The following is a 23,964-nucleotide window of genomic DNA, read 5'->3' on the forward strand; positions in this document are numbered from 1 at the left end:
AGCCGGTGACAGATCGTGCCACTGCGCGACTCATTTTGACAGGTCGTCATATGACTCCCAGTCACAACGGCGAGTGTCCTGCCCAGCCGTCAATCTGCTATAGGCCGGGCGGGAAGGTGTTAAAATCCCGCTTGCTGAATTTTTGGAGCAGGTTTGGTGGAGTGACAAAAAAAAGCACACCAAAAAATGTACCCTCCCCATTCAAATGGATGGAAACGCAGCAAAAACGCACTACATTGTGTTTATGGTGCGTTTTTTGAGTCGCATAACCTGTAAAAAAAACTCGTACCGCATATGTGTTTTTGCTACAGATCAGTGTGAAAGTAACCTAATGGCTCATGTACATTGACAGAAAAATACAGCTGCTTTGGGCTTCTGAATTTTTTTATTTTTTTGTATGCCTATGAATGCAGCTGCATGTTATTTATTGTGGCCATGTACAACCAGGCGTTTATGTGTGTATTAATGTGTAGCATTTAGGGGAATAAGGCCTCATGCACACATGTACGCTCCAAATATGCCGCCAGAAATTGGTAGGAAAAATGTCTCTAATCTCAGGAATCCCCCTGATGAAGCCACGTGACCCGGTGGCGTAACGCGTAGGGGAGGGGCTCTGACGTCAAGACGCTATTCAGAACACACACGGCGAGTACAGACAGTGTGCAGAGCATACACAGAGGAATTATATGTTTTAAAAAGCGCAATTAATTTAAAAATAATGTGAGTGGATATATATGCAGCATTAATAAATAATATTAAAAAAGGATAAGGCACTATCAGGGGCGGACTGACCATTTGGAAACTCGGGCACTGCCCGAGGGCCCGGGGTCAGTAGGGGGCCCCATGAGATGCCCCTGGTACCTTTTTCATAGGCTTTTTTAAGTTTGGCCAAGGACACCGAGGCCCCATGATCCCCTATTGCCCGGGGGCCCCATGAGTTGTCAGTCCGCCCCTGGGCACTATATATAGATTCTTTTGCATGATAACCCACAATATGGAGGAATAAAGAGGAGAGGCGGAGGAAGTGCAAAGACCCCTGGAGGACAGAGGGAGAAAATCCATCCATTCATAATACAAACAGGGATCAACAAGTCCAGGAGACCCCCTGTGGGAAAAGTGCATTACTACATTCAACTACCCATCGTTTTTGGAATATGGTCAAAGCTTGAAAATCACCTACCTGTCCACATAAGGACACAAAGCTGTTTTAGCCTAACTTCACGGTTTGGCTAAAATTAAAGGTGAGAACATAAATAAGAAAGATCCATTCATTTTCTGATTGCCATCATGGAGTGGACTTTTTTGGTTTCTTGATTTAGACACTATTTTGTAAATTGAACACTAAATATTTTATACACTTGATATATATTTTATTTTTTATTTAATTATTTATTTTTTATTCATATTTTATTTTTCGTATCACTATAAAATAAAATTTTTTGGGTATCTTAAATTGAGAATTTATAATAATATATTTTACTAGAGCACATATTGCACTTTAAAAATATATTAAGGTTTATTAAATTTCACTTGTATTTCTAGATTGTAAGCTCGAAAGAGCAGGGCCCTCGATCCCCTCATGTTTTGCATTGTATTGGTATTGTTCTGTCATATGTTCTGTCCCCCTTTGTAATGTACAGCGCTGAGTGAACTATCGGCGCTTTATAAATACTGTATAATAATAATAATAATAATATTTAAATACTGATTTTTGCAAAAATATTAATTATTTATTCACAGTGGAGCACGACACAAATTTAATATTATATATTTGCACATGTTTATAACTCTTTAACTCTTCTCCACTCTAACTAAAAAACAAGTTTTATTTTTTTATTATTATTATATATTATTTTTATTTAAGTTATATTTTAAGCAGTATGAGCATTCTTCACGTTATTAGAAAATCGAATACTATGACTATTTATTATACTGTGCTCAAGCTGGTCTAGAGATCGATCTGCACAGACACGACATGTGTGTACTCAGGCTGGACGACTGACGGTGAGCGTTGTCAGCACAGCTGCTCCTTTCAGAAGCCGGTCACATGATTCTGGGAGCAGAGGGCACTTCAGTGTTGGAAGGAAGAGGTTTATGGAAACGCAAATCACAAGCAAGAGACTTCATTTCTGTACATGATAATTCTGTAGCCTGTGAGAGCAGCAAAGGATCCCCTGCACAATACTCATCATACACCGCCGGGGTGAGAATCACTATTAGTGAAGAGTGGAAATGTTTGTTTTCTTTACAAAAACTTTGTCCTGCATACGAAGCGGTATCTTCCATTATTACTCTGGTTCTACAGCCTAGCTCAGAACAGATTCTAAGAAGACCGCAATATGTATATATACGTTCCAGAAGTGGGGAAGAGATCAGCCATAACCTTTTTTTTCAGCCTGGATTTCTGATGAAAGTGGTCTGAGCAGTTCATTAGGCACTGGAACACTTTCTGTACCTGTGCCCCCCCCCCCCCCCCCCCCCCCCGCTGCTCACCGGTGTTTCTCGGGCTCACTGTTAAAACCAGCGTCCACGAGAAAAGATCCGACGGTGCGGCTCGCTGCTCCTAGAGGCAATGAGAGATTCTATGGTCTCTGATCACCTCTATGGTGTTGGAGGTCCAAAGCGGCATCATGACGTCACATCCAGTCCAGGACAGATGTAAACAATTGTTTTCTTTTTTTAAAGAAAAAGAACAAAACATTTTTTTTTTAATCTTTTGCTTTTAAAGGAGAGATTTGGAGTCTTTTTGACCCCAGATCTCTCCTTAACCACTTTGCGCTGACTTTAAGAGTTTCAGAAGCCGGGCAGGGTTTTAGGGTCATGTGACCGCTGTGATTCGCCATCATGGTGGTCACATGATTGGAAAAGGTCCCGATCGCAAGGTGAGATCGGAACCAGGGGCGGACTGACAACTCATGGAGCCCCGGGCAATAGGGGATCAAGGGGCCCCTGTGTCCTTGCCCAAACTCAAAAAAGCCTATGAAAAAGGTACCAGGGGCATCTCATGGGGCCCCCTACTGACCCCAGGCCCTCAGGAAGTGCCCGAGTTTCCAAATGGTCAGTCCGCCCCTGATCGGGACCTTCCCGTGAGTCACGGACATATGTGCTGGTAGTGCGCAGGGTGCTCGCTCTCAGCACATATGTATTTTCTAATGGCACGCAAATATGCAAGGCCCAGATGCCGAGAGGTACATATTTGCATGCGCTCGGCGTCCAGGGGTTAAAGAGGACCTATCATGCTTATTTCTATTACAAGGGATGTTTACATTTCTTGTAATTGGAATAAAAGTGGTAAACAAAATATAAAAGTGGTAAAAATGTAAAGCTCCCCCATCCCTCCGTGCATGCAGAAGTTAACACATATGTAAGTCATGCACGCATGTGTAAACGGTGTTCGCAGCACACATGAGGTATTGCCCTGAACGTTAGAGAAATAATTCTAGTGCTAGACCTCTGTAACTTTAAACAGGTAACTTGGAAAAATTTTGAAAGCGTCACCTATGGAGATTTTTTCAGTAGTTTGTCACCATTCCACGAGTGTGCCCAATTTTAAAGCACCGTAACATATTTTTCAGATTTCAATTTCAGCTTAAAATTTATTTTTTCCAAAAAAATTGTGTTTGAAAAACTGCTGCACAAATACCATGTGACATAAAAAATTGCAACAATCGCCATTTTATTCTCTAGGGTCTTTGCTAACAAAAAATATATAATGTTTGGTGGTTAGAAATAATTTTCTAGTAAAAAATACTGATTTAAACTTGTAAGTAAAACGTGCCAGAAAATGCTTGGTCTTCAAGTACTTTTAAAGGGCCACAAAATCCAATACAAGAATGTTCTTACATAAGAACATGGTCACTAATTTGACTTTTGCTAAACAGAAAATCCTAAAAACACGAAGAAGTCTTCTGCTCCTCACATCAGCCATTCAGAAAGCACAGAAGCCAGTGCGTCAGTGTAACAGCCAGGAAACCTGCATTTTCAGAAGGGGTCAGTAGTAGCAGTCTACGTGTTTTTCTCAGGAAGGTTTATCTTTAAAAGGTTAGTCGACCTCTACATCATGCACCCTTCCTACCCCCAGTCACCGGTGTACTTACCTCTGGGGTTGCCAAGCTGTTAGCACCCCCCACAGCCACTCCAGTGTTCTGAGGATTTGAAACCCCATTCTTCTCTCTCTTTTCCATGCAGTGCTTCAGGGATGGACCAGATGTATTCAGTGTGACAGTGATGACCATGAGTGGTACAAGTGGATAGCCATCCATCTATCCATAGGCTGCATAGAGCTGTATTAGACCTTGTATGTTTAATGTCCTGGTAAGCCATGTGGTGTGGTGGTGGCTGCGTGCACTGTAATTGGTGGAGGTGGTACAAAGGATACACATCACCCTGGACTGTAGTGTACTTTATAGGTTTTTTTATATTACATCAGAACGTTTTGTATTTATGCACTTAATTGTTGCAGTGCAACACATCGGAGTTGATTTACTAAAACTGGAGAGTGTAAAATCTGGTGCAGCCAGGGGTGGCCTGAAAACTCATGGGGCCCCCGGGCAATAGGAGATCATGGGGCCCCTGTGTCCTTGCCCAAACTCAAAAAAGCCTATGAAAAAGGTACCAGGGGCATCTCATGGGGCCCCCTACTGACCCCCGGACCTCGGGCAGTGCCCGAGTTTCCAAATGGTTAGTCCGCCCCTGGGTGCAGCTGGGCATGTTAGCCAATCAGCTTCTAACTTCTATACTAACATACTAACATTTATAGGTAAAGGTGATCCAGGGAATATCCGATTGCCTCTCGGGGGATCAGGAAGGATTTTTTTCCCTGCAGGAGCAAATTGGCTTATTCTTTTTTTTTGCCCTCCTCTGGATCAACTGTGGGTATATGATTATAATTTTTTTTTTTTTTAAATGGTTGAACTGGATGGACTTTTGTCTTTTTTCAGCCAGACTAACTATGTAACTTCAGCTTGTTCAATTAAGTTTTGACAATAAAACCTGGAAACAGATTGGTTTCTATGAAGAGCTGCACTGGATTTTATATACTCCAGTTTTAGTAAATCAACCCCATTATTTATGTTTAGTCTGGTTATTGGGTATTCAGAGATCAGTGAGTGCTGCTGTTACCTTCATATGTATATTTTGTGTATGGTTTACACTAAGAGCGGTTTGTGTGCTATTTTTGGTTTCACATGTTGCGCTAATACAATCAACTCTGTGCTGAACTGTGCCACAAGCCACTAGTGCTTTTTATTATACATATTCACCAGCTTCTTGTGATAATCAATGCCATGTGTGCCATTGTTAAGGGATTATCAGTGATCTGTGTTTGAGATATGACAAAGATTCAGCCTGCAGTATCTATATTTAACCATTTAGCCGCCTGGCCTATAGCCGTTTGGCGGCCGCAAAAATGCTGTAGCTTTCCGGTTGCACGCCATTTGGCGTGCTCCCGCACGTGCGCAGTTTGCGCGGTTGCAGAGCTGCGCAGCGGCACGATCTGTCACCGGCCGTGTACCTCGGACACGGCCGGTGACAGATCTGAGTACCAGCCACCGTTGCTGGTACCATGTGACCTGTTGTGACCAATCACAGCAGGTCACATGACAGTTGTATACAATGGATGGCTTCATTCATGCCATCCATTGTATACTAGTGCCTAGCTGTGAATGGTCACAGCAGGTCACATGCACATGTCATGTGATTAGCTGTGGCCAAATCACAGCTAAGCACAAAAAAAACAAAAAACAAACCTGAATGAATCGATGTCATTCAGGTAAATGCTTGCTTATAGCAAAGTAATTCTTTGCTATAAGCAAATTGTGTAAAAAAAAAAAAAAATACCGATCACTTCCCCAAAGTAGTACAATGTTACTATGGTAACATTGTACTACTTTGGTCATAGTAAAACATGAAAAAAAAAACCTTAAAAAAAAATAAAAAAAATGTAATAAAAAATTAAAAATAGTAAAAAAATAAAAAAAAATAAAAAAAAAATATATAATTTTTTTTCATACTGTCACCAGTCAGTGTCCCTGTTCACCGCCATGCCAGTTATATGATGACGCTGTACTGCACTGGTGACAATATGTAAAAAAAAATTGTGAAAATAATTTAAATTATTTCATTTTCTGAAAAATTATGACAAAAAAAATACAACTTCAAAAAACTCACCATGCGTCTTATGAAGTACGTCGGACTGTCTACTCTGCAAAAAGGGGTCATTTGGGGATATCTGTACTATTCTGACATTCTTGGACCTCAAGAAATTAGATTGGCCGTCAGTACTTCAGGATTGATCAATTTTCAGATCTATACCATAGTTTGTGAACTCTATAACTTTCCTACAGACTAAATAATAAATACTAATTTGGGTTATTTTCACCAAAGACATGTAGTAGAATACATCTCGGCCTAAATTTATGAAGAACAATTATTTATTTGTAAACTTTTATAACAGAAACAAAGAAAAACGTGGGTTTTTTTCAAAATTTTTTGTCTTTTTTTGTTAATTTAGCAAAAAATAAAAACTCCAGCGGTGATTAAATACCACCAAAAGAAAGCTCTAGTTGTGTGAAGAAAATTATAAAATTTTAGTTTGGGTACAATGTTGTATGACCGCGCAATTGTCATTCAAAGTGTGAGATCGCTGAAACCTGAAAAATGGCCTGGGCAGGAAGGGGTAAAATTGCACGGTATTGAAATGGTTAAAGAGGAGCAGAAAACACATGTTGCTCACTTGCAGTCCAAGTTTAATGTGTTAAACTGAAATGGATAACATTATACAGCTAATTACTGGTTCACACTAGCCCGCAGGCTTCAGGCTGGTTGCAGGTGCAGGAATTGCACCTGTTCCCACACCCACAACCACCCACAGGCACATTGTGTTTCTCTTGTGAAGAATGTGGGGGTGTCATTAATTCTGAATGGCACCCCCACGCATCTCATCTCGCAGCGCGATCGTGGGTGCAGGAAACTGCATGGTGCTTTTGCTTGGTGAAACGAGGGCACAGCAGGTCATTCAAATTAAAAACGATGGCTGCACGGCCTTCACTAGTGTGATTCAGGCCAGCAGCAGTGTCAGTGCAGGCCACATGGAAAAGCACATTCATTTGTATTAGAGAATTACCATTACTAACATATAGGATACTAAACAGAGAAAGTGAGTGTCAGAACAAACACAAAACTGACCAAAGATAGAATAAACATAGGGGTTGATTTACTAAAGGCAAATAGACTGTGCTTCTGCTCGTTTACAAAACCTTAGAGCAACTGCACTGCAAGTGCACAGTCTATTTGACTTTAGTAAATCAACCCCCAAAGTGTGACTAACCTGTATTTAAAGAGGAAAAGAAAAAACATGTTGCTCACTTGCATTACGAGTTTAATGCGAGCTTATTGGTATAGTCTCCTGAAGTCACTCTACAAATCATTAGAGCTCCCTCTAGCTGCAGCCTAGTAATAGCATTACTGGGAGGTTTATTATTTTACTTTCTACACTATAAACAGGTGAAGACATGAAAATATATGAACATTTATAACTGTTAACCACTTGAGCTCCTGAGGATTTACCCCCTTAATGACCAGGCCTCTTTTTGCTACTCGGCGCTGCACTAATTCAACTGATAATTGCGCGGTCATGCAATGCTGCACCCAAACGAAATTTACGTCCTTTTTTTCACACAAATAGAGCTTTCTTTCAGTGTAATTTGATCACCTGTGCGCTTTTTATTTTTCACGCTATAAACAAAAAAAGGCCAAAAATTTTGAAGAAAAACAATATTTTTTTTACTTTCAGCTATAAAAAATATATAGTAAACTCAAAGTTGGTTATAAATTTAGGCCAAAATGTATTCTGCTCCATGTTTTTGGTAAAAAAAATCCCAATAAGTGTATATTGATTTCTTTGTGTGGAAGTTATAGCGTCTACAAACTATGGTATAGATACTGCAATTTACGCCATTTTTCTGCTATACAGCGCTGCGCTAGTTTAACGGACAATTGTGCGGTCATGCAATACGGTACATAAATGAAATTTACATCTTTTTTCCCCACAAATTGAGCTTTCTTTCGGTGGTATTTGATTGCCTGTGCGGTTTTTATTTTTTGCGCTATAAAAAAAAAGGCTGACAAATTTGAGGAAAAAAAAACAATATTTTGGACTTTTTGCTATAAAACATGTCCAGTAAAAAAAAATGCAAAAATCAAATTTAGTCATAAATTTCTGTCAAAATGCATTCTGCGACATGTCTTTGCTAAAAAAAATCCCAATACGTGTAAATTAATTGGTTTACGTGAAAGTTATAGCGTTTACAAATGGCGGGAAAGATACTGGAATTTTTAATTTTTATTTATACTAATAATGGCGCCGATCAGCGACATATGGCGGCAACCAGCGACATATGGCGGCGACCAGCGACTTATGGCAGGACTGCGGGACTGCGGCGGACATTTTGACACTGGCGGGGGGGAACTGACTTGGGGTCACTGCCATCCCCAGTGACACCAATACAGTGATCAGTGGAAAAAAACCACTGAAACTGTACTAATGTCACTGGGGAGGAAGGGGTTAACATTTTTAGAATTTGCTGTGTAAGAGTGTTTGTGTCTGAGTGTTTTACTAGGGGGGGGGGTGTACTGGACGGGGGGAGGGAGGGGGGAGCTGATCGAGGGAGAGAAACTCTGCAGCTTCTCACAAGCTGTCAGAGAACTGACACAGAACAGGGCTGTGTGTAAACAATGCAGCCCTGCTCTATGTCAGCGATCACCGTCAATCGCGGGAAAACGGCCGGTAAAAACCGGCCGTGACCCGGCGGCTGACACCCACTGCTGACACCCACGGGACAGGTAGGGCGGGCGCGCGGTTTTGAAGGCAGCCGTTTTAAAACGTGCTTTTGCCTACGAGTGCCGCCCTGCCGCTGTTTATATGCGGTGGCTGGGGGGCAAGTGGTTAAGAAGCAAAGTGTCCATAAATATGTCTTTTAAAAACTCCCACAAATAATGAGAAACTTCCACAAGTAAAAAACGTTTCTGTTTTGTGTTCAGGTTGATTCAATGGACTTTCATCTGGCATGATTTTTTATATGTGATTTTGTATGTGTTGGACACTTGCACTTGTGTATTAGTTGCGTTCCCCTAAAGGGAATCACTTGCCTCACAGTTATTTGTTCCCCCTGATTGGGGTTATTTTATGTGGGGGGGTCACTTGTGCAGTTTGTGACAGCTCACCTATATGTTACTATGTCTTTTATGTTTATATGTGTTATTGATACTTCTGTTTAGTATTTATTTTAGCGCTACACCATTTTTTTCATAATATTTGTATACTTTGTGGTTAAAAGAGGGTGCTAGCTGCTTAGGGTAGGTTACATCCATTTCAGCGCAGGGGGTCTTTCTCCTTCCACTCAGCTGGTCTCTCACAATGAACATGGTGGATGGCTGTATAGCAGTGGGCCCCTATATCAAGTACGTTGACCACCAGCTTCCTGAACCCTGTCCACTCTTAAGAAACGATTTGAATTCCTGCATGCTTTCTATTCCCTGTTACTTCCTGTACATTATGGCATTAGTTACTAAAACAGAAAGTGATGGGAAATCTCTCCAATGGAGACACAAATGGTAATAAAAACCTGACTGAGGTTCCCTACTTAGGCCGTTGTTTGGTGGACTGCACAGTTTTAGCCATATCTACAGCTGACATAATGCTGCTTACAATAGTGGATCCTAGTTTTAGTTTTTTTGCAGCAATAATTACTAAATATGTGAAGGGTTAAGTCTTTTTAAGGTGTCATCCTTATTTTGTGCCTAGAGTAAATATACTGTAAATCCTGATGCATGTCGTCTGTACATATGAGTGTTTTTCTTCCCTTTATAGCTGAAAAAATGAAGTACACCAGCACAAGAGGAGCTGTGTCTGGTGTGGGGTTTGATGAGGTCTTATTTTCGGGATTTGCTGCAGATGATGGTCTGTATATGCCTGAGCAGATCCCGAAGCTGGATGAGCAGACTCTCAGATCATGGAGCGCTCTCTCCTACAAGGAGTTGGTGAAGGAAGTGTGCTCTCTCTTCATTCCTTCGGAGCTCATCCCCAGGAATGATCTACATGGTAAGTTACACGTTAACGAAAAGTGAGAGAAATGTATAAATTGCTACTGCTAAAGAGTTCACAAAGGTTGATTGGTGGCCAGGAGAGGTATCTCCAGTTCTTAGTAAGGGCAAGTCGATATACAGTATACGGCACTATTTAGCTCTTTAGTTGAGGAAAAGCACTAAGGAAAAAAAGGTCCCTAACTCACTATAAGCGCCATGTCACTCCTTGACACAGGTGCATTTCAGCGTAGCAACTGGTGTGCAGTGCAATTTGGGTGAGATCAGACTTTTTTTTTTTTTAACATTTTTGTAACCACTTCTCAACCGTGCCATAGCCAAAAGACGGTTACAGTGCGGTCTTCTACTTCTGGGAGGGTGTCTATAGATGTCCCCCCAGAACCCTGCCCCCTGCATGCCCCCCGGATGCGCATTGGGCACGCTCTGTAATCACCTTTGGACACAGTTGATCACAGATCAAAGTAAAGGCTCAATCACATCGGCCCTTTGCCATGTGATCACCTGTGTCCAATCACAGCTGATCACATGTAAACAAATCTGCCGGTTATCAGCATTTCAGCATATCGGCTCTCCTTTCCTCACACAGTGACAGCACGTGAGGAAAGGAGAGCTGATAACGGCAATCCTGACAGGACACATCTACAATGATAATCAGGGCACTGATCTTCAGTGCCCCAATTATCAATGCAGCCCCATCAGTGCAGGTTCTTAGCGCCTATCAGTGCAGCCTATCAGTGCCGGCTTATCAGTGCAGCCTCATGAGTGCCCATCAGTGCAGCCTCATTAGTGCCCATCAGTGCAGCCTCATTAGTGCCCATCAGTGCAGCCTCATTAGGGCACATCAGTGCAGCCTCATTAGGGCACATCAGTGCAGCCTCATCAGAGCACATCGGTGAAGAAGAAAATTTTCATAACGAAAACTACGAAAAACTTTTTTTCAAAATGTTCAGGCATTTTTCCTTTGTTTTGTGGCGATAGCCGCCCATCACAGTGCCACAGCATCTGCTGTGAATAGACCCTTATTTCAAAAGGAAAAATACATTGTAACTGCTTAAAATGCCTAAAATGTGATAGCTGGAGTTAGGCTTTAATTTCTTAGCCATTTATGTAAAGTCCATCTAAATCTACTAGTCCATCTAACACTAACCTCACCCTAGGATGACAGCACTGCTGTCCAAGGGTGGCTACATGGCTGCTCCATAGATACAGCTGATGATTGAGTGTAGCCACCCTAAGGCTTCATGCACATGGGTGAATGAATTTATGCTGCCAAAAGGTGGCAGAAAAAATGCCACTGATTTTGTGTTTTTTCACTTTTAGGTGCGTTTTATGCGCATTTACATGCATATGGTGTTTAGAAGCGGTTGCATGCAAACTCATTCTATTGGCTAGAATATTCATGCATTCTATCCATTAGAATACAGTGAAGGAAATAAGTATTTGATCCCCTGCTGATTTTGAATGTTTGCCCACTCACAAAGAAATGATCAGTCTAAAAATCGAATGGTAGGTGTATTGTAACACAGAGACAGAATAGCAACAAAAAATTCAAAAGAAATGCATGTCTAACAAATGATCAAGTATTTGATCCCCTTCACAAAACATGACTTAGTACTTGGTAACAAATCCCTTGTTGGCAATCACAGAGGTCAGACGATTCCTGTAGTTGGCCACCAGGTTTGCACACATCTCAGGAGGGATTTTGGCCCACTCCTCTTGGCAGATCCTCTCCAAGTCAGTAAGGTTTAGTGGCTGATGTTTGGAAACTTGAACTTTCAGCTCCCTCCACAGATTTTCAGTCAGATTAAGGTCTGGAGACTGGCTAGGCCACTCCAGGACCTTAATGTGCTTCTTCTTGAGCCACTCCTTTGTTGCCTTGGCCGTGTGTTTTGGGTCATTGTCATGCTGGGACACCCATCCACGACCCATTTTCAATGCCCTGGCTGAGGGAAGAAGGTTCTCACCCAAGCTTTGACGGTACATTGCCCCGTCCATCGTCCCTTTGATGCGGTGCAGTTGTCCTGTCCCCTTAGCAGAACCCCCCCCCCCAAGCAGAATGTTTCCACCACCATGTTTGACAGTTGGGATGGTGTTCTTGGGGTCATAAGCAGCATTCCTCCTCCTCCAAACACGACCAGTTGAGTTGATGCCAAAGAGCTCGATTTTGGTCTAATCTGACCACAACACTTTCAACCAGTCCTCTTCTGCATCATTCAGATGTTCAGTGGCAAGCTTCAGATGGGTCTGGACATGTGCTTTCTTGAGCAGAGGGACCTTACGGGCACTGCAGGATTTCAATCCTTGTTGGCATAGTTCGTTACCAATTGTTTTCTTGGTGACTGTGGTCCCAGCTGCCTGGAGATCATTGACAAGATCCTCACATGTAGTTCTGGGATGATTCCTCACTGTTCCCATGATCATTGACACTCCATGAGGTGAGATCTTGTATGGTGCACCAGACCTAGGGAGACTGACAGTTGTTTTGTGTTTCTTCCATTTGCGATGATTCCACCAACTGTTGTCACCTTCTCACCAAGCTGATTGGCGTTAGTTTGGTAGCCCAGTCCAGCCTTGTGTAGGTCTACAATCTTGTCCCAGACATCCTTGGACAGCTCTTTGGTCTTTGCCATGGTGGAGAGTTTGCAATCTGATTGTTTGATTGCTCCTGTGGACAGGTGTCTTTTATACAGGTAACACAATGAGATTAGCAGAACTCCCTTTAAGAGACTGCTTCTAATCTCAGCTTGTTACCTGTATGAAAGACACCTGGTAGCCAGAAATTCTGCTGAATGATAGGGGATCAAATACTTACCATGAACATGCAAATCAGTGCATCATTTGTTAGACATGCATTTCTTTTGAATTTTTTGTAGCTATTCTGTCTCAGTGTTACAACACACCGAACATTCGATTTTTAGACCGATCATTTCTTTGTGAGTGGGCAAACATTCAAAATCAGCAGGGGATCAAAAACGTATTTCCTTCACTGTAAATACACGCACGTGTTTACATGTGTTTAGGGGCATGTATATGCGTTTGTGTGGAGAAACCGCAAAAGCCGCTTCTTGGGGAATGCATGCTTGGGAAATTTCTTTCCGCCACTGGACAAAAACACCTGCATGTGCATGGGCCCATTACCTAAAATGCAGTGGTGTTCAGAGGTGAAAAAAAACCCCAAACACCCTTGAAAGTGGCGTTTTCTGCATCTGTGTGCATGAGGTCTAAGACAGGAGGTGGATTGCTGCCAGATCACCAGGTAAAGATAAAAGAAAAAAAAAAGAAAACTAATGCAGCCACCACATCTCAGGACTGGTAAGCTGCAGTATATTACATTTATGGTTTTTGGGTTTAGATATGTGGAATGCAGTGATAACTCTTCTCTGTATAGATCTGATCGACAAAGCTTTACTGCGCTTCAGACACCAAGACATCGTTCCAATTACCAGACTGGAAAATGGGTTGAATGTGATGGAGATGTGGCACGGTCCAACATACGCTTTTAAAGACCTCGCTATGTCCTGTGTGGGGCAGTTTCTGGATTACTTTTTGAAGAAAAGCAAGCGGCATGTGAACATCCTGGTTGGTACGTTGTCACCAATATATCATTGTTATCCCACAGATGGCCGAAAGAACATTAAAGCGGTTGTAAATCCTCACATATACCCAGTGAAGTGACTGGCCTCAAAGTGGTTGTAAAGGCTCAAGGTTGCATTCTATGCACAAAGGTAAAAAACCTTTAGTGTGCAGCAGGGGAGGACTGACAGCTCATGGGGCCCCCGAGCAATAGGGGATCCTGGGGCCCCTGTGTCCTTGACCACACTCAAAGCACACCCAAAAAAGCCTATAAAAAAGGTACCAGGGGCATTTCATGGGGCCCCCTACTGACCCTGGGCCCTCGGGCAGCGCCCGAGTGCTCTAATGGTCAGTCTGCCCCTGGTGTGCAGCATCCCTCCCAGCCCCCCCTAATACTCCCCTAAGCCCCCTCTTGATCCAGCGATGTGCACTGGACTGTTCCGGGACTCCCTCTCCTCATTGGCTGGGACAGAAGCAGGAGGCCTTGGCTGTCAATCACAGCCAGTGAACCAATGAGAAGTGAGAGAGCAGGGGGCCGAGCCGTGGCTCCGTGTGAATGGACACACAGCCAGCGGGTGCCCCCATAGCAAGCTGCTTGCTGTGGGGTCACCTGACATCAGGGAGTGGCCAGGAGAGCATGCAGTGGACCTGAGAAGAGGAGGATCCAGGCTGCTCTGTGCAAAACCACTGCACACAACAGGTAAGTATATAGACATATTTGTTTTTTTTTAAACAAAAGCCTTTAGAATCTCTTCAAGTAATGTACAGAGATGAAAAAAATCCTCTTACATAAGTTGTACCTGTTTATCTACCATTGTGTTTCTCCTACATCCATTCAAAGTGCAGAATTTACACAGGATCTCTCAACTCTGAAAAGGAGGGGGTGGGGTGCTGAAGTTACATCAATGAGGAGAACTGATTGGAGGGAAGGGACCCCCCCCCCTTCACACAGGAACAGAGTTGCGGCTGTCAATCACAGGCTGTGTCCTCTCCTGTCACCATTTTTCTCTTGGTGCCATGAAAACTTGTCAGAAGTGACTCATGTTTATAGCAGAGAGACAGAAATGACTCTTAGTGCTCTGGATTGAGACAAATACACACTATAGAGGGATATGTTTTGTTCATATTTCATGTCTGAGGTTTACAACTACTTTAAGTGACAACATCTGAAATACACATATTTTTCAGTGGACAGATTTCCTTTAAGTGTGGTACTTTGGAGAGTAAATCAGACTTAACACAAGCTACATGTTTTCTTGCTGTGTGCTGCACGCAGTAATGTGTCTAATGTGTAAAACTTCCAGCTATTTATTACCTCTCACTGAGATCACAGCACTCCCCCCAACAATGTATTTATCTGATTTCCTCTCCTGAAGGACTGCACCATCTTTGTTCAGCCACCATCCAGGGTCAGCATCTACTTTCTGGACTGAGGTGACATAGCCATGTAAATTTTAGTGCTTGTGCAATTCTTGGCTGTGTTCACAAATGCCTTACACAAATCAGCCTCTGCTGCATCCTCACGTTGCAGTGTTACAATGTACAGTCTGATCCTCCTACCTGTAGCGCACTGATGACATCATTTCAGCCTAGACAAAGACTGACTGAATCTTGAGGATTGCCTTTTAACGATGAAAGTTGGAGCTTTTCTGAAAAGAAAATGATACTGTTACTCTGTATTGTGACATATCAGGAATTTATTCATGCAGACTTGTTATGTTACTGACAGGTCCACTTTAACCCCGTGTTTATATCTCACATTTATTACTGACTGATTATTTTAATTACTGACCAGAAGCTTTCAGAGAGCTTTCTGTATTATTCAGCGCTGTGTATCTTATGTTTCAGCAACATCTGGAGACACGGGAAGTGCTGCAATTGAGGGTGTTCGAGAAAATCCGAATATTGATATCATTGTTCTGTTCCCACTTGGACGCTGTACTAAGATCCAGGAGCTGCAGATGATCACAGTGTTTGAGGATAATGTTCACGTGTTAGGGGGTAGGTAGCCGGTACATTACTATTAGTCAGGATTTAACCACTATGTACGTCCCGAGAGCGAAGCGCTCAAAGCAAACTTGTGGCAGTAGCAGCCATGTGCTTTGTATTTATTTCAGTCAAAGCCAGGGGCGGACTGACCATTTGGAAACTCAGGCACTGTCCGAGGGCCCAGGGTCAGTAGGGGGCCCATGAGATGCCCCTGGTACGTTTTTCATTGGCTTTTTTTGAGATTGGGCAAGGATATAGGGGCCCCATGATCTCCTATTGCCCGGGGGCCCCATGAGTTGTCAGTCCGCCCCGGTCAAAGCTGGCCTCCAGCTGTAATTTAAAAGTGATCCGGGCAGCTGTATAGCCGCCTGATCACTTTAACAGTGTAGGCACATTACATGGGGAGGCTGCAGGGCACATTACATGGGGAGGCTGCAGGGCACATTACATGGGGAGGCTGCAGGGCACATTACATGGGGAGGCTGCAGGGCACATTGCATGGGGAGGCTACAGGGCACATTACATGGAGGGCAGCAGCAGGGCGCGTTACATGGAGGGCAGCAGCAGGGCACGTTACATGGGGGGCAACAGCAGGGCACATTACATGGGGGACAGCAGCAGGGCACGTTACATGGGGGACAGCAGCAGGGCGTGTTACATGGGGGACAGCAGCAGGGCGCGTTACATGGGGGACAGCAGCAGGGCGCGTTGCATGGGGGCAGCAGCAGGGCACGTTGCATAGGGGGCAGTAGCAGGGCGCGTTACATGGAGGACAGCAGCAGGATGCATTACATTGTACATGGAGGCAGCAACAGGTTTTGTTGCATGGAGGGGCAGCATAAGGGCACATTACATGGAGGGGTAGCACCAGGATATATTATTTTGTACATGGAGTCAGCAGCAGGCTATATTACATCTTCCTTCATCCTTGGGTCAGCTGATAGCTTCCCATGGTTTCCAACACCATTTCTATGCTGATGACACACAAATCTATCTCTCTACTCCTCAGCTCACCCCATCAGTTTCCTCACGTATCACCGATTTACTAACAGATATATCAGACTGGATGTCACACCTCTTCCTAAAATTCAATCTATCCAAAACTGAGCTCATAATATTTCCTCCCCCACGTGTCTCTTCCCCTGATTTCTCAGTCAGGATCAATAGCACGACTATCAACCCATCCCCACATGCCAGGGTGCTAGGGGTAACCCTGGATTCTGAACTATCTTTTCAGGCTCACATCCAATCCCTGTCCAAATCATGCCGCCTCAACCTCCGCAACATCTCCAGAATACGCCCCTTATTAACCAAGGATACCACAAAGCTCCTAATTCACTCCCTGGTCATCTCTCGACTTGACTACTGCAACTCCCCCCTCATTGGCTTACCTTTACATAGACTATCCCCCCATCATGAATACTTACCAACCATTCAGTGTCTGCTACCCCTCTCTGCCAATCCCTCCACTGGCTTCTACTCGCTCAATGAATAACATTCAAAATACTAACAACAACTTACAAAGCCATCCACAACTCTGCCCCCAGCTACATCACCTACCTGGTCTCCAAATATCAACCAAACTGCTCTCTTCAATCCTCCCAAGACCTTCTGCTCTCTAGTTCCCGTGTCACCTCCTCCCATGCTTGCCTCCAGGACTTCTCCCGAGCTTCTCCCATCCTATGGAACTCCGTACCCCAATCTGTCCGGCTGTCTCCTAATCTATCCACCTTTAGACAATCCCTGAAAACCTTTCTCTTTAAATAAGTCTATCCTGCTTCTACCTAGTAAACCACCATTTATTTCCTCCATCAGCTCATCCCCCCCACAGCTATTACCTTTTGTATCACTCAACCCTTCCTCCTAGATTGTAAGCTCTAACGAGCCGGGCCTTCTGTTTCCTCTTGTACCAAATTGTATTGTAACTGTAATGTCTACCTTCATTTTGTAAAGCGCTGCGCAATTTGTTGGCGCTACATAAATCCTGTATTATAATAATAATAATTACATGGGAGGGAGCAGAAGGGCACATTACATGGGGGACTGTAGCGGCCGAGCACAGCAAGCGGAGATGGCAATATACTGTAGAGTAGGTTTTGGGAGTCCTGGCCCTCACCAGCCCCTCCATTCTTCTCCATCCCAGGTGATGTCACATACATGCACCTAGGATGGACAGGAGGGGAGTGGGGGCCGCAGGGAACAGAGTGCTACAGCACGACTCCCTGAAGCTTCACAATGCAGATCTGTATGTAGGGGAGACCTGGGGATGAGAAACAATCTGATTACTAATGCAGGCCATAGACGGGTTGAAAATCGGCCATTTAAAAGAAAAAAAAAAAAATCGGTCGTTCAATTGGCCGACATTACCACCAATGGTAAAAAAATCAGCCACTTTTTGTCCCGTCTACGGCCGGCATTTTTACTTCTGTCCCTTGCAGAGAGCTCCGCTATTATATGTTACATGAAAAAGTCTTGCGGTTGCAACATTGTATCTATTTCAGATACAGATATTTTTATTCGGATACAAATAGATACATTTTTGCAACTGCAAGACTTTTAATATAAAATATAAAAGCGGACTATTCTTCTTCTTCTTCTTGCAGGTCACAGCTCATGTGCAGATTTTTTATCGGTAAAACGATCGGCCGATTTGCCCATCATTGCCAGGAAAATCGGCCGTGAATTTTCCAACTTTACCGATAAAAAAAATGTGCCAATGGACATCCCAATGGATTCCGACCTCTCCCCATTTACCGTAATGATTGCGGTGGGCTCCTTATATAGTTTACCTATCCATTCTCGCATTCTCTCTCCAATCCCCAACCCTTCCAAGTTGTCTATCATAAAGCCCCAGTCCACTCTATCAAACGCCTTTTCGGCATCGATTGACAAGAGCACCACCGGGGCTTTCCCTTTTCTACTTTTCTGGATAAGCATCAGAGTTCTCAAGCCATTATCTCTACCCTCTCTCCCCTGGACAAAGCCCACCTGGTCTCCATGGATCCAATCGGGCATTAGATCTTTCAGCCTGTTTGCTAGGACCTTTGCGTACAACTTAGTATCTGTGTTTAATAGGGAAATGGGTCTGTAGCTAGAGCACTGAGAGGGATCTTTTCCCTCCTTGTGGATGAGAACTACATGGGCCTGAAGGGATTCCCTCCTCACCTCCATCCCGTCTCCCAAGTCATTCATATATTTCTTTAACTTTGGTAACAGTACTTCACTAAATTTTTTATAGTACTTAACGGTATAACCATCCGGGCCTGGGCTTTTCCCTCCCCCTGTACTTCTCAATGCCACTTCTATTTCTTCCTGAGAGATTTCTACCTCCAGGGAGTTCAGTTGTGTTTCACTAAGCTTTGGCAATCCCGCATTTTTTAAATATATCCTCCTTTTTTCATTAATACCTTCTCTAATTTCTTTTGATGTTCCTTGGAGGCTGATGTTATACAACTTTCTATAATACTCCGTGAATACTTTTATGATTTCTTTAGTTGAGTGGACTATCTCCCCCTTAGGGCTTTTTATCTTTTCTATATAATTCCTGTTTTTTTTCTTATTCAGGGCTCTCATTAAGTATTTTCCTGGTCTATCACCCCATCTATATCTTTCACTTAATACTTTATTATATACTCTTCTCCTCTCCTCATCCATCAATCTCTCTAATTCGTCTTTTTTATCCCTTAACTTCTGTCTTGTTTCTATTGTTATTTTTTTCTTATGTATCCACTCCAATTCCAGGATTTCCTTTAAGAGTCCGCTAACCCTCTCTCTTCTTTCCTTTTTCTTCCTTGCTCCCATCGCAATCAGGATTCCTCTTATATATACCTTATGACTTTCCCATACTGTAGCTGTCGATACTTCCTCCGTTTCATTCTCCTGGAAATATACCTTAATCTCTTCACTGATCCTCTGCACAATATCCTCATCAAAGAGAAGAGCCTCATTTAACCTCCAACCTAAACCTCCCGTCCACCTTTTTCCCCATCCCATTTTCATTACAACTGGGGCATGGTCCGAAAAAGTTCTTGTCTCTATTTCTATTTTAACCAGCATTTCAATGAGTTGATGATCTATTAAGATGTAATCCAGTCTCGAATACATCTCGTGTGCATTAGAGAAGAAGGTATAGTCTCTGTCCTTCATATGCATTATTCTCCAGGTGTCCACCAGTTGGTACTCGTGGATCACCTTCCTCAAAGCTCTCAGGGACCTACCCCCTTCTCTCTGCACAAGGGAGGTTACATCCATCTGTGGATCCATACAGAGGTTTAAATCTCCTGCTATTATCAGACGCCCTTTTTTAAAATCTATCAATTTTTTTAGCAGACCCTTCAGAAAGATCTCAGGTTTCTTATTGGGGCAATATATATTGGCTAGTGTGCATTCAATTCCCTGTAGTTTACCTTTCAAAAACAGGAATCTCCCTTCCGGGTCAGTCCTTCTATCTTCCAGCTCAAACCTCATATTTTTTGCCAATCCTATTGCCACCCCCTTTGCTCTTTTAGTTGGAGAGTCGGCGTAATACCATGTAGGATAATATTTGGATTTTAGTTTCACATTAGATTCTATCTCAAAATGTGTCTCCTGCAAAAATACCACTGACGTTGCCCTATGATGTAGCTCTTTAAACAACTTGAATCTTTTCCCAGGGCAATTTAACCCATTCACATTATATGTTATAAACTGTATTTCATCCATCCTGCTTGGTTTTTATTATCTCTCTTCTAATTCGTCTCCTCCTATTAGGCCCAAATGACTTGCAGAATATTAGCCCCACCCCCCCTCCCCCCCCTTCCCCCCTCCTACCACCCCTCCCACCCTCTCTTTTTTTTTCCCTTCCCATTTTTAGGCGTATAAGCTGCCTACAAATCATTTGTGGATCCATTTCCACCATTGATTAAAATTTAGGGCGTAAGCTCCACCTATGTACGGCTCACCTCATCTCCGAGCCACCCGATTCCCTCTCTCTATAGTCTAGACTCAGCGAGAGTCTTTACTCTTTACCTTCCAACCTTAACCGTATCCTCTAAGCGGTTCACGACCTCCTGAGGAGGAAGACCAGTGGCGAGAGAGTGGAGAGAGAAGAGAAAAAAAAAAAAAAAACTCATTCTCTACTTAATTCTCCCTCCCCCCTCCCCCCAACGTGCTGCCAGTCCTCTTTTCTTGCATTAGTTATATTTCCTTTGTCTTCTTTTTCTTCTTCCCACCCAGCTATCTCCATTCTATGCAAGTCCAGTCTATCACAAAAATCTCTTAAATCTTCCGGAAATCGCAAATACGCTGTAACCCCATTTTTCCAGCCAGTTAGAAATGCTGAGGAACCCCATCTATACTGCACATTCTGTTTTCTCATTTGCTCCAACAGGGGTTTCAGGGATCTCCTTCTCCTTAGGGTCTCTACTGTTAAGTCCGCATAAATTTGGATACTCAAGTCTCCGAACTTAATTAATGATCTTCCCTTGGTCTTCTTCCAAATCTCCTCTTTGGCCCCAAATTTTTGGAACTGGACAATTATGTCCCTCGGTCTTTCCTTCTCAGTAGCCTGATTGAACTTTCCTATTCTAAATACTCCGTCTAACTTGATCCCGTCTGTTTCAGGTCTATCTCTTATGGAGTTTAGGATTTTTTTGACTAGTTCGTATAATATTTCCCCTTTAGCAGTCTCTGGGATTCCTCGTAATCTAAGATTACACCTTCTTTCTTTATTTTCTTGAACTTCCATCCTATAGATCATTTTTTTCAGGTTATTTTCTAATTGGCTTATTTTTTTCCTTAGATTATCTATGTTCTGGGCCTGGGTTTTAACTTTCTCCTCCGTTTCTTCCATTCTTGCTAGCAGATGTCCTAAATCGTTTCGAATAGCTGTCATTTCATGTTTTATCGATTTTTTCCAGATTTTGAAACATTTCAGTCATCTCCTTCTTATTTGGTACCTGTAGTTCACCTTCAGATCCTTTCCTTCCCAGGCCATCCACTATTTGTTGGCTACTGCTGCTATTCAAGCCCATTGATAATCTAGGACTACTTCCTGAACTAGTGTCCATTTCCCCCTTTGTACCTTGGGCCCTTTCTGGCGTAGTATTTCCATATGATGTATATTTCTTTATTGTTCCTGTTTGGGACCCTTTGGGCCCTGCTCCCTTGGGACCTTTATTCTTCATGTCCTTTAAATATCTTGGTAGACTTGCAATTTTTCCTATAACCTTTACTCTCCTAGGGCACCTGGGCCTCCTCTCTCCTCTCTCCTCAGGGATGTCCATTGTCCCCCTTGCTGTATGTATTGACATTGGAACCCCTGCTATCAATAATAAGGAATAGTGGAGCGGTAAAGGGAATCCAGATAGAAAATATAGAACATAAAGTAGCGGCCTTTGCGGACGACCTACTGTTTTATGTAGGCAACCCCCGAATAACATTACCAAATATAATGAAGATTCTGAAGGAATATGGGGAATTATCTAATCTAAAAATTAATCCAACAAAAACTGAGATTTTGAACATTAATATACCAAAGAGCGAAAAAGAAAGGCTACAAAAAGAATTCCCCTTTATTTGGAGAGAAAAAGATATAAAATACCTAGGCATAAAACTCGCTACCTCATATAAACAACTGTATAGATTAAACTATATTTCTCTGATAAATGAGATTAAGGACGAACTAAAAAGATTAGAAGGAGGAAATCCATCATGGTTAGGACGTATGAACCTAATTAAAATGGTAATTATACCTAAAATACTCTATAGATTTCAAATGATCCCGATCAAACTCCCAGAGGTGTTTTTTAAGATAATGAGAAAAATGTTAACAAGATATATTTGGAGGAATAAAAAACCAAGAGTATCATATGAAACACTAAGTAGGACTAAAGAGAAAGGGGGGATGGGACTACCTGATGTCAAGAGATATTATAAAGCAGTAATGTTAGCAAGAATTTATGATTGGACTTTTAATCATAAGGGGAAAAGTTGGGTAAAAATAGAGAATGATCTGAGTGGAATTAATTTGAGCAAGATGATATGGGTTCCAGCACACTATAGAAGAACTAAAGAGGGCACAAGCACCTACACTTTAATTGTCTTAAGGATATGGGACAACTTACATAAACACATGAAATGGGAATTCAACTCTATATTAATGCCTCTTGCAAACACGGAATTCTTCCCTCCGGGAAAAGATGAGATATCAGGGAGATGGATTAAAAAGGAAGATATCCAATTGAGAGACGTATTGGTAGAGGGGGAATTGAGAACATTTAAAGAATTAAAAGAGATGGTAGGAGATATGTTTAGTAAAATAGATGAGTGGAAATATCATCAATTAAAATGTTTTATAGGAACTCTCCCAAAACCCTTGAGATTAAAAAAGGAATGGAACATGTTTGAAAGGCTATTAGAAACACGTAGAGACGGGAAACACGGAGTTACAAAAATGTATAGAATACTCACAGAACTAGACACAGACACAAAGTTAATTTTTATAACAAATTGGGAAAGAGATATGGAGGTGGTGATAGATGAAGATCAACAGAATAAGATATTTAGACTAGTTCACGAGAATGTTAGTATGAGAGATGTTGAGATTAACTATAAATGTTTGACACGATGGCATATTACACCAAGCACTGAGCACAGGATGAGGGGGGAGAATTCAAACATGTGTTGGAGAGGATGTGGGGAAGAGGGCACGATGTTTCACATATGGTGGCAATGTCCAAAAATTCAGGTTTACTGGAAGACAATAGTCAAATTAATAGAAAAAATAACTGGAAATGACATAGGACTAGACCCAACCATTTGTCTCCTACATAGTGTTGAGACAACAGTAAATAAATATAAGGAATCAGGTGTATGGCACTACTTAAGTGCTGCAAAAGGGTTGATCCCCAAGTATTGGCGGAAGGTAGAGATACCAACGGAGGAGGATTGGATCAATAGGGTAAACCAGATTAGCAGAATGGAAAAATCTTATCATATTCAGGAAGATAGGATGAAAATATACTATTCACGATGGGAAAAATGGGAAAAATCGGAAATGAAAGAGAAATATAAAAAACTCTAATCTAGGAAGTTATCCGAAGTTACTGGGCCTAGAGAGATTTGAGATCTTGCAGAGGGTAGGGGGGGGAGAAGGGGGGAAATGGTGGGGAGGGAGGGAAGGGAATAGAAAAGAGGTAAATAGAAGGGACAGAGTAGAAATGTATGGATATTTATATGTATTGTGTCTCTTCTTATGGATTTTTGTAATAATATGAAAAATTAATAAATATTTAAATTAAAAAAAAAAAAAATGTGCCAAAA

The 23,964-nt window shown here is 42.4% G+C and overlaps 1 protein-coding gene across 2 annotated transcripts in view; it reads left to right on the forward strand.

Annotated features, from left to right (window-relative positions):
• Positions 1-2,065: 2,065 nt before the first annotated feature.
• The window catches only part of LOC149450173 (threonine synthase-like 2), a 63,828-nt gene continuing 41,929 nt past the window's right edge, over positions 2,066-23,964 (forward strand). Inside the window, exons 1-4 of one of the 2 annotated variants that reach the window (XM_089692327.1) lie at positions 2,066-2,203; positions 9,869-10,099; positions 13,490-13,684; positions 15,523-15,675. In XM_089692327.1, the coding sequence (XP_089548453.1) occupies positions 9,877-10,099; positions 13,490-13,684; positions 15,523-15,675 (571 nt within the window). In that variant the 5' untranslated portion in view covers positions 2,066-2,203; positions 9,869-9,876. Of the gene's footprint in view, positions 2,204-4,195; positions 4,315-9,868; positions 10,100-13,489; positions 13,685-15,522; positions 15,676-23,964 lie in introns of those variants that run through there. The other variant, XM_089692328.1, reaches the window with a different exon arrangement.

Source organism: Staurois parvus, unplaced genomic scaffold (genome assembly GCF_062004578.1).
Source record: "Staurois parvus isolate SC_StPar_1 unplaced genomic scaffold, SC_StPar_1.0 ptg000581l, whole genome shotgun sequence".
In the NCBI taxonomy this organism is placed as follows: Eukaryota; Metazoa; Chordata; class Amphibia; order Anura; family Ranidae; genus Staurois; species Staurois parvus.